Genomic DNA, 11878 nt, shown 5'->3' on the forward strand with positions numbered 1-11878 from the left:
GTATTTCTACAGACTTTTCAAGTTCATAGCAAAATGGAGAAGTACTACATTAGTAATTTAGCTCAAAATTGAACCTAAAGCCTTGTATGTTCTACATCTTTGCTCTTTTTTAACTTTATCATACCAAATACAGACTGTAAGATCTGAGCCTTGAGCACATGGATAGATTTCAGAATGTTTGGGAACGCCCTTAAGTTCTATGGAAATGATGAGGAGGAGGGGACATATAAGGGTTTTTTGTTTTGTTTTGTTTTTTGTTTTTTTGTCTTTTGTCATTTTAGGGTCGCACCCGCAGCATATGGAGGTTCCCAGGCTAGAGGTCTAATTGGAGCTGTTGCCGCCGGCCTATGCCAGAGCCACAGCAATGCCAGATCCGAACCGCATCTGCGACCTACACCACAGCTCATGGCAACGCTGGATCCTTAACCCACTGAGCAAGGCCAGGGATTGAACCTGCAACCCCATGGTTCCTAGTCAGATTCATTTCTGCTGCACTACAGTGGGAACGCCAGGTTTTTGTTTGTTTGTTTGTTTTTTAAATAAAGGCAAATGACACACAATATGTTTAAGACTCACTGCCATATATATTACTGCTTCAAGAATGGCAACGACAAGAACATAATTCAAAATCCATCTCAGGTGGGTGCCAAATCAGAAAATTGCAGACTGGACTTAAAATTCATAAAACATAGTCACAACATCTAAGAGAGTTCATAGGTAATTTTTCTAATCTTGACATAAAGATAAAATTCTCTCTGCAAAATGAAGAAAGATATCTATTTACCAAGGTTTTACTTTTAGGAATGCAGTTATGATAGTTAATAGATTTTACAAATAAAAACTATAGAACATAAATATAAATAAAAGGGAGAAATCCTGCTATACATTTGGAAACAGACATAGTCTTGCAACCACCTTTTCAATAGCAGTTTTCAATTCCCTGAACATAATTTTGAAATCAACTGCATTATTTGTAAGACCTATATCAAGACTTTTCTTCATTTTCAGAATGTTTTGTTAGCCAGATTACATTTGACTTTGGCTTCTTCCATATGGAGTTCACCATTAACATGATTCCTAAGAAACATAAAAAAACCCAAAACACAAATAAGTTAAAAAAAAAAGCATTTTCTGTTTTTTAGAATTATCTTTTTTATCTTTGAAACTGAATTTCTGGTGATGACTCCTTTTCTCAATATGGTCAACTCCAGTTGTTTTCTGAAACCTATCATATACCTAAAATTTTTATACCATTTTTGTTTTATTTCCTTTTCCCATGGCAAAATTTATGCCTACTCAGGACAATTACACATTGCTTCCTTAATAGTTTTCTCCTAGTTTGATTAAAAAAATAAAATTTGACCTGGTCCAGAGGGTTTATCTGAATATCCCAGTGATTTCCAGAATCAAATTTAAAAAGACTTAGAATATAAAGACAGTGTATGTGTCTAAAGCTGCTTTGTGTTTATTGGCCACCAAATGAAAACAATGAATTCCTTCTTGCATCTATTCTTCCATAATCAGAATCTTGATAACTTCTAGTTATTTATTAATGAATGGCAAATATATCTCTAGGAAGATATAACCAGGTGAAAAGAAATTGATAATTAAAATGTGGCAAAATTATGACCAAAGAGAAGCTTTCTATCTTTTGAGAGATGTTATTAGTCTTCTATTTTTTTCAACGTATACATTCTATGTTAAATGTAAACAATCAATCAGAAAAAGCAATGAACAGATTTAGATGTACTTCATGAATAGGAACCCTTTATGCATTTTATACATTTATACTAAAAAAAGATGTAAAACCATTAACCAGAAAAAAGAAATCAAGCTGCTTATAAATATCTGCCTTTGATTTCCACAAAATTACCTTAATTTACAATTAAAAATAGAAGATCCAAACTCCAAAGCACTTACCTTAGTTCCTGTATTTTCTTCTAGGATGTGAAAGGGAGAAAAAATATGCTAGTAATGAACTTTGAGTATACTCAAATCTAGACAGTATATCAGGAAGAAATGGGATGAAAAATGACTTTTAAGTTGCACCTCAATGCAAAAATGTGGATTGTGCTCTGTGCTTCTCTAAAATTTTCACCTCCTACCTCACTCTTAATGTAAGTTTGAACTTAGGCCAACATTCTAGACTTGGGCCATAGAAACTTCTTTATTTGGTTCTATCTCAGGTAAGATAAATTATCTAGCATTTACTGTGAATATATCCAAATGGCATCATAAGCTTTATTGATACAATACATTCTTATATTTTTGCATTTGGAAATGGAAGTAGAAAAAAATTCAGGGCTATCTAATGGAGTGTTAGCGTATTCTCCAAGTAGGGAGATATTTCATAGTTGGTTTTGCACTGTGAAAAGTGAGCTGTCTTTTATTGCTTTTTTAATTGCATACTTAAGGGACTCATTGAGAAAAGAAAAAAGAAGAAAAACAGCACAAAGGAAAACTTTCCCCTGGGGTTTATGAACAGAAGACATGGATTATGTGTGATAAAACTGACTTGTACAGCATGCTGTAATAGAATGTGAAAGGTCAGTATACTTACAGAGAATTGAGGTTATTAAAAATCTGCAAAACAGTGATGAAGAGCAAATGGTGGGTCAGAATCACATTCACGTTACTGTTCAAAGATTAACTTTAATATTTCAGTGTAAGGGTATAAAATTCCATTAAATTTGCCACATTGAACAAAATTTTTCCTTTCAAAAGTCCTTGGTGAGAAGGTTGGAAAGTTACTGATTTATCATGAATTGTGGTCTTCTCTAAGCTAATTAACTTGGGGATCAGTTGCCTCAGTATATAAGACCCAACCCAAGGAGACCAGTGCTTAAGACCCCAAAGAAATGTTACTGAAAGAAAATAAGCCTAAATGATGATGTGAGAACTGTATCAAGGAGTTTAAAGTAGCATAGGGCACTTCCAGTGGCTCGAGAAATGACAGTAAGACATTCATAACTTTCAGGTATTTCTCTCAAGTATGTGAAAACTATTAGAAGAAAGGATGTTCCATCCATGGACTTGCTATATTTGAAAGAAATAGAAAACTCCTAAAGTGGAAAAGAAATGCAGCCTAATCCCACTGACATACCTTAATAGAGCTGGCAAGGGCTGGATATCCCTATCCTGCCCCTCCCCCATTCCCTCTCACCACTGATAACCGCTAGTTTGTTTTCTATATCTGTAAGTCTGTTTCTCTTTTGTTATAGTCATTCATTTGTTTCATTTTATAGATTTCCCATATAAGCGATAACATATAGTATTGCCTTTCTTTGCCTGACCTATTTCACTCAGCATAAAACCATCCAGGTCCTTCCACAATGAGAATCACCTTGCATCTATAGGAAGAGCCATAATCCAAAAGACCACAAATAAACCTTGGTGAGGATATGGAGAAAAGGGAACCCTAGTACACTGTTGCTGGGAATGTGAAGTGGTGTAGCCGTTACGGAAAATGGCACGGAGATGCCTAAAATTAGAACTATCATACAATCCAGCAATTCCACTTCTTGGTATTTGTCTGAGGAAAACGAAAGCATTAATTTGAAAAGACACAGGCACCCCAATGTTCATAGCAGCATTATTTACAATAGCCAAGACCTGGAGGCAACCTAAGTGTCTATCAACAGATGAATAAAGGATATGTGGTATACATATACAATGGAATATCACTCAATCAAAAAAAGAAAGAGAGATTTTCTTTGAAATATCAGTATTTGCTACATTTCAGAAAATCAAATTGAAAGATATTTTAATCTTTTTTTTCTGAACAAATTTTGATATCCAAGGGGAGGGCAAGAGGGTGGCAGGAGGTGGTAGTGAGTTGCTTTGTTCTTTCTCAGGTTTTATTTTTTCCAGCTTTATTGAGATGTAATTGACACAAAATCATGTAAGTTTAAGTTGTACAACATATTTATTTGATACATTTATAAATTGCAAAATGGTTATAACCTTAGCATTAGCTAACACATCCATCACGTCACATAATTACCATTCTTTTTTGGTGGTGGGATCATTTAAGATGTTATTCTTTTAGCAACTTTTAGTATTATACACTATTATTAATTATAGGAACTATCCTGGAGATCCTCAGAACTTATTTGTTTGATAACTGAAAATTGTCTAACTGATAATGCAAAATTTCAGTTATTTCTTCAGTTTATTTCTTCCATCTCCCTTGCTACCATTCTCCTCTCCTTTTCCATGAATTTGGCTTTTTCAGATTCCATGTAAATGTGATATCATAAGGTATTTGTCTTTTTCTGACTCATTTCACTTACCATAATGCCCTCAAGGTCAATTCACATTGTCACCAATGGCAGGACTTTTTCTTTGTCATGATTTCAAATGTATTTCAATCATGACAAAGAAAGAAGTCCTGCCCTCTTCCATTGCCCTCTTCCTCAGTCCACTGCCCTCTTCCTCAGTCCACTAGGTGCTCCTCTACTGAGGTTTCTTCCAGTGACTAGCCAAGTCACATCACATCTCTCTGTTATCCCACTTTTGGCAGAGAGTGATTGAAAAGTTTCCATGGCAGATGAGATGGGTGGGGAAAAAGAGATGCCTTTCTACCTTTCGTATAAAATTTTGAAGAATATCTTGATGAGCTGCTGTGACAAAGTTAGCTTTTCCTGCCCAGTATTTTCCGTATTTATAGCAACTGAACCCCAATTTTACTAAGGGTGTAAAGTACCCATATATAATACTACCCAGCCCCCTTACACTTTGTATGACCATATGACTAAGATTATGGCCAATGATATAAGAGCTGATGTATCAAGTGTATTTCTGAAAAGGCTTTTAAGATGAGGTCAGAACTGGGATGTGCTTTTTTCCCCTTTTCCATTTTTCCTTGTTTACTGCAATGTGGACACAATGTGGACACAATGTAGACTTCTGGCAACCACCTAGGACCATGGGGTAACTTAGGACTGTGAAACAGAGGCTAATGGAAGATAAGAAATGTAAGAGGACTCTGGATTCCAAATGACTGTTAGCCCACCTTCAGACTTCTCCGTGAGATGAAAAACTAATTTCTAATGTGTTGAAACAATAGCTATTTGTGTTTTCTTCTAAATGCAGCTGAACCTAACCCTGAATGATACTCCTACCTGTTTTTGGATGTGGGCTGTGACTGAAACATCTCCTTCTGTGGAAGAAATATTATGTATTCATTGCTTGTTTCAAGCTTCATCCGTGTCTATCTAAACATTTGTTTCATGTCTCAGAGTCCCAGTCTTTGCAAAGAGTTCCCTTACCTTAGCATAAGGTACCTGGTTAGGTTGCAAATTTATTTTATTCTTATCATTATTATTATTATTACTACTACTAATGTGGTTATTATTATTATTATTATTATTATTATTATTATTACTTGCTTTTTAGAGCCACACCTGTGGCATATGATTGTTCCCAGGCTAGGAATCAAAGCAGAGCTGAAGCTGCCAGACTACACCACAGCCAGAGCAATGCCAGATCTGAGTTGCATCCACGACCTACACCACAGCTTGCAGCAATGCGGGATCCTTAACCCAACAAATGAGGCCAGGAATCAAACCCCATCATCATGGATACCAGTCGGGTTCTTAACTTGCTGAACCACAATGGGAACTCCAGGTTGCAAATTTAATTGGAGCTGAAGCTGCAATAACTTTAAAGAATGTCTTTGCAACCGCTGGAAATTTTATTTTTGTTTTCCATTCATGCTTTCATTTGTCTTTTTCTCAGAATGTCCATAGGGCCAGACATCCCTCCCAACCCACAATTACATATATATATATATGAAATTCAGAGGTCTCCAGGCCAAGAATGGAATGCCTGCTACAGCAGTGACCTGAGTCACAGCATTGACAACACAAGATCCCTAACGTGCTGCACCACCAAGAAACTCTCAGTTTATTTCTATTTTAACTAAACTTTTGATTTGAGATAATTGTATATTTGCATGCATGGACTTGTATGTGTAGATCAAGTAATTATTCTGGTAGTTACTAATGTGTCCATTATGATTTTTAGATAGGCAGCAACCACAGAAGTAATTACTAGGTGGGACTGTAAATCCTTTGGATCCACTGCAAAATGGTTAGACAAGATTTCATCACTTGGCCTCCAAACACACAAGCTATAGGGACATTTGTTTTCTGTGGTGTTAGAATCAGTTCCAACAGAACAGAAAGGTCAATTTCAACAGAACTTGAAAGAATTTGGGAGTCCCTTTTTTTAGGTCTAAAATTACTCTGCTAAGTGATCACACCTCTTTGGGGAAGGACTGATAAATTTGTCTATATTTTCTGTGGCTTTGCAGCATGCTTCCTCAAGAAGACATGATAGATTTGGTAGTTGGAAACTGGCTCAGGTATGAAATTGAGTTAGAGACTGAATTTCCATTGAGATGGCTTCCCTCAGCTTTCTTGAACCTTCTTGATTATATAGATCAAAAATACCTTCTTTTCTGCCCATGTCAGTCTTATGCTATTAGATGTTGCCATGGACACCTGCAAGACAATGACCCTGGATTACCATTCCATGGTAAACAAAATTAGGAAGACGGAGTCCACTTTGCTCTTGACAATTACATGTTGTTGGCTGGTCTCTGGCACTCTGAATCTTGCCATTTGTAAAGAACAGGCTCTCTTACCAAAATCCTTGGTCTACAAAGAACAATCACTACTGAGTTCCCAGAGATGCTGATGTTGTCTCTACCAGAACACTACTTACTTGCTTTGTGAAGGGGATTTCCTTTGGCTTCTCACAGCTGGTGTGTTCTCTGGTTTTAGTTAGTAAAGCCAGTCTAGCATTCCTAAGTCTTTGAGACTTTTTGCACCATTTTAAACATGATGTAAAGCTGTTCTAGTTCATTTCCTGCAAGCTCCGGTGTGTCCAAACTTCAAGGACTGAGAGATAATAGCAATCCTGTCTCTGGGTGTTTTTGCCAGGATGCTAAGATATGTCAATACTTTCTCCCTTATTCAGCATTTTGCTTAACGCTCACTCAACTCTAGCACCTTCACGATCCATTCTTAAATATGTTATCTTGACTCCTGCAGTACATGTTAGCTTTTTTGATGAATAATTATTTCCCTTCTATAAAACGAAAACTGCTTCCCTAGGAAGGCCAAGTTGAGACCTGGTCCTAGGTATTGTTATAAAAGCCATGGCTTGAAGTTAGGGCAGATTTTAAGGAAACTAAGTATTATCTTCCAATGCACTTGCCTCAGGTGAGGACTTTCACATGTTTTCCAAGTAGAAGGAGGCTGCTATTGTACAGCAAGGAAGAGGGGGATTGAAGATTCAATACTTGCTTGGGTTTCTCTATGCTTTCTGCATAATCAATAATCACATTCATCCCTAAAACTCAATTGCCAGTTTTCTCTTTTTTTCTTTATAACTTCTTATACCTTTCGAGAAGAACTTTTACTGTTTTCATTTAGGAAACTTGTGGTTTAAATAATTTCAGCATTATAGTTGAAGTCTGCATGGTCTCTATGTAATTTCCATGAATTGCTGTTTTGGTTGCCTTTCGGGTAAATTTTCCTCTGTCGATGGACATTTAGGTTGTTTCCATGTCTTGGCTATTGCAAATAGTGCTGCTCTGAACACAGGGGTGCATGTATCTCCTTGAATTATGGTTTTATCTGGATGCCCTGGAATAGTCTTTTTTTTTTTGTCTTTTTGTCTTTTTGCTTTTTCTATGGCCACTCCCACAGCATATGGAGGTTCCCAGGCTAGGGGTCTCATTGAAGCCGTAGCCAACGGCCCACGCCAGAGCCACAGCAACGTGGGATGCAAGCCGCGTCTGTGACCTGCACCACAGCTCATGGCAACCCCAGGTCTTTGACCCACTGAGCGAGGCCTGGGATCGAACCCACAACCTCATGGTTCCTAGTTGAATTCATTAACCACTGAGCCATGACGGGAACTCCTGGAATAGTCTTTTTGATGATAGCCATTCTGACAGGTGTGAAGTCATATATCATTGTGGTTTTAATTTTCAGCTCTGATAATTAATGATGGTGATCATCTTTTCATTTGCCTGTTGGCCATCTGTATGTCTTCCTAGGAAAATGTCTATTCAGGTCTTCTGCACATTTTTTTAATTGGGTTATTTTTTGATGTTCGATTTTATGAGCTATTTATATATTTTGGATATTAACACCGTATCAGTCATGTCCTTAGCAAATATTTTCTCCCAAGTAGGTTGTCTTTTTGTTTTGTTGATGGTTTTCTTTGATGTATAACACTTTTAAGTCTAATTAGATCTCATTTGTTTATTTTGCTTTTCCTTCCTTTGCTTTAAAAGATGGATGCGAAAAAGAATATTGCTAGGATTTAAGTCAAAGACTGTTCTGCCTATGTTTTCTTTTGGGAGGTTTATGGTTTCCAGTCTTAGAAGTTTAATTTGAATGGATTTCAGATTAGGAAAGAACAAATAATTTTAGTAACTTAATGATACATGCTTTGAGAGGCTAATGTATGAAAACTTGAATCATCAATTTTGGCATTCCTTTTCTTCTTGGAGAAGGTGATTCTTTTGATTGGGTCATTGAAAACTTGTTTTTCTTGCTGGTTTCTTAAGGTGTAAATGAAGGGGGTCAACAGAGGAGCAATAAAAGTAGTTCAATTACAACCTTATTAACAGCAACTGATTCCTTTGCTGAAGGTGTGCTGTGGATGAAGATTCAGCTGCCGTAGGTGATAGAAACCGCAATCACAAGGGAATAACAGATAGGAAAGGCTTTTCTCCTTTGCTGAGATGACAGAAATCTTATAAGAGTCTTGATTATGCATATGTAGGAGAGAACTACAAAAAGAAATGTTGTAATGAAGGTCAGCACATCACAAACTATAACCATCTGCTCAATTACCCATGTGTCTGAGCATGAGAGCTTTCAGAAAGGGAGAGCCATCACAGAAAAGGCTATAAATGACATTAGAGCCACCAAATTCCAGATTTTGGCTCAAGCTAAATGGTGTAAGTATGATTAACAAGGCAGCCATCCAAGAACAAAAAATGAATCTTCTGCAGCCTGGTGCTCATGTGGTGGTGTAGTTCAGGGGTTTGTAGATGGCAACGTAGTGATCACAGGACATGGTGGCCAGAGGGAAAAATTCAGATACCACCAAGCGTTTAGTAAACAATGCTTGGATGGTACAAGCACAGTAGGTTATACAAGTATCTAGGAGTACAAGCTGATGTGAATAAGATCTCTTAGAAGGAAAAACTATGTAGGAAAAAGTACATTGGTGTTTATGGTGAGAATCCACTAATGTAAGTAGAATTTTAGCCAAGTCCCCAGTTACAGTCAACAAGTAGGTAATGAGAAAAAGTAAAGGCAGTTGTGGATCATCTGTTAGTACTAGCAGAATGAATGTTGTGAATATGGTTCCTCAAATTTGCCTTCTGATTTTGGTCCAATCTTTATGAGAAAATCAGTGATTTTGTTAGAACAGAAAATGTCAGAATCCGTTGGTGATAAATAATGACAGGTAACCTTGAGCAGGTTCACATAAAATGTATTCTTTAATTTTGTGATCAATATTGTAACTATACTGGTGGACTTTGTATCATCTTTAGTTTTTAAGGATGAATTTCTTATAGATCAGTTTAACTGTATCACAATATAATAATTTATAGATTCTGTATCTCCATTGCATTTTTCCAAATTTATTTAAAAAGTTTGTCCATATTTTGGATTGGTTTTATTGACAGTGTATTGTGATGCCATCAATAATAAAATTTTCTTTTACTGTTCTACCTTCTTAACTATTTTCAAGCTAAAATCTTAGAGCTCACTATTTCATACCATTGCTTGTTTCTTGGTCCTTGATAAAACACAATTACACAGGAAATAATTTGGACTCACTATAGAGGCTCTCCAAAATCCATTCAATAATTATTATTTTATATTCAATCCCTATAGCAAAATATTGATTTTTATATCTGATTGTAATATTTGAGTGTGCTTCTGTGTAAGGTAAGTCTCATGGAGCATAGAAAACAATGGAAAAGGATTGAAAGTAGATCTTTATAGGCCTAGAGAAAATTCCCAAACATTCTGGAAGGACAGGTCCTTTGCCCATTTTAATACTAGTGTGTATCTGGCCATCCTCAATCATCAAAACTTATTGGCCAGGATTATGATAGAGTTTAGTTCCACCTAACTGTGTCTAAAATTTCATGTATGCATGGCTGAGGTAGTGGTGCTGAGTCTTTATTTTTTCTTTTTTAGATTTAAAATACAACTTTCTTGTGATGTTAATTTGTTTTAAACACATTTCTCATAAATTAGGCAGTGATTTTTGTTTTGTTTTGCATCATGTTTGTTTTTCACCATTTGGAAATTTTGTAGTTTCGGTTAAGTTGGAAAGAAGGTAAAGTAATATAATTTAGTATGAACATATAGTTATTTTTTGATAAGGTGGTTAGCTCATTTATGAGAAGAGTAAAGAATAAACTGATTTTGGTCTGAAGTCTAAAGGATGTTTTGAGGAAATTAGTGTAGATTAGAGCACAGATGAGAAAGACAGGATAATTTTGTCTTAGTGAATTTATATTTAGGAAGCTCCATCTTTTGAAAACTTCATTCCTAGATTTCAGCATTCTTTTACTTCTTTGAGGGGAATGTGATTCTTTTGAATGAGTCCCTGAAGGCTCGTCTCACTTGTTTGTTTCTCAGAGTGTAGATGAAAGGGTTCAGCATGGGGGCGATGGAGGTCATGAGCACTGTCACAGCCTTATTAATAGCCACGGATTCCTTTGCTGAAGGCTTGATGTAGATGAAAATGCAGCTGCCATAGGTGATGGAAACCACGATCATGTGAGAAGAACAGGTAGAAAAGGCCCTTTTCCTTTGCTGGGCAGAGGGGAACCTTAGAATGGTCTTGAGAATGTATACATAGGACAGAACAACACACAAAAGTGTTGTGATGAAGGCCAGCACAGCACAGGCTATCACCATCTGCTCCAAAAGCCAAGTGTCTGAGCATGAAATCTTTAAGATAGGAGATGCATCACAGAAAAAATAATCAATTGCATTAGAGTCACAGAATTCGAGGTTTACTATCATGATAAGTGGTGGGAGTATGATCAGCATTCCAGCTGTCCAGCAACAGAGGACAAGCCTTCCGCACACTCTGCTGTTCATGATGGCCACATAATGCAGGGGTTTGCAGATGGCCACGTAGCGGTCATAGGACATGGTAGCCAAGAGATAAAATTCGGTCACTCCAAGTGCACCAATAAAAAACACTTGAATAACACAAATATTATAAGTAATTGACCGGTCCCCTGTGGCTATGTTGTACAAATACCTAGGGATACAAGCAGATGTAAATGAAATTTCTAAAAAGGCAAAATTCTGTAGGAAGAAGTACATGGGGGTTTTCAGGTGAGAGTCCACTAAAGTGAGGGATATGATGGCCAGATTCCCAGTTACACTCAACATGTAAGTGAGAAACAGAAACATAAAAATTGGAATCTGAAGTTGAGGGTCATCTGTCAGTCCAAGGAGAATGAAGGTTGTTATTGTTTGGTTTCTCATCATTGATCTCCAATGTCTTTATTGCTTTCAAGAAAAATTCAGTGAGATTTCAAATGCATAAAGGAGTATCAAAGGCAAGAGGGGCAATACTCTCCCTCGTCAGGCTGTAGAGTCACATTGTTGATTCCTCCTCTATGACCAAGACAGAACAGATTAGTAATAAAATCACAGTTAAAAAAAATCCTCTCAGGAGTTCCCAATGAGGTGCAGTGGGTCAAGAATCAGACTGCAGTGGTTTGAGTTGAGGTGGAGGCATGGGTTTGATCCCTGGCTTGATGCAAGGGTTAAAGAATCCAGCATTGCTGCAGCTGTGACCTAGGTCACAG

The 11878-nt window shown here is 36.8% G+C and overlaps 1 protein-coding gene across 1 annotated transcript; it reads right to left on the bottom strand.

Moving 5' to 3' along the window:
• Positions 1-10616: 10616 nt before the first annotated feature.
• On the bottom strand, positions 10617-11555 carry LOC125131687 (olfactory receptor 6C2-like). The gene has a single exon (XM_047788457.1). It carries the CDS (start codon positions 11553-11555, stop codon positions 10617-10619), a length of 939 nt encoding a protein of 312 aa, XP_047644413.1.
• Positions 11556-11878: the final 323 nt, after the last annotated feature.

The sequence above is a fragment of the Phacochoerus africanus genome, chromosome 7 (assembly GCF_016906955.1).
Source record: "Phacochoerus africanus isolate WHEZ1 chromosome 7, ROS_Pafr_v1, whole genome shotgun sequence".
Lineage (NCBI taxonomy): Eukaryota > Metazoa > Chordata > Mammalia > Artiodactyla > Suidae > Phacochoerus > Phacochoerus africanus.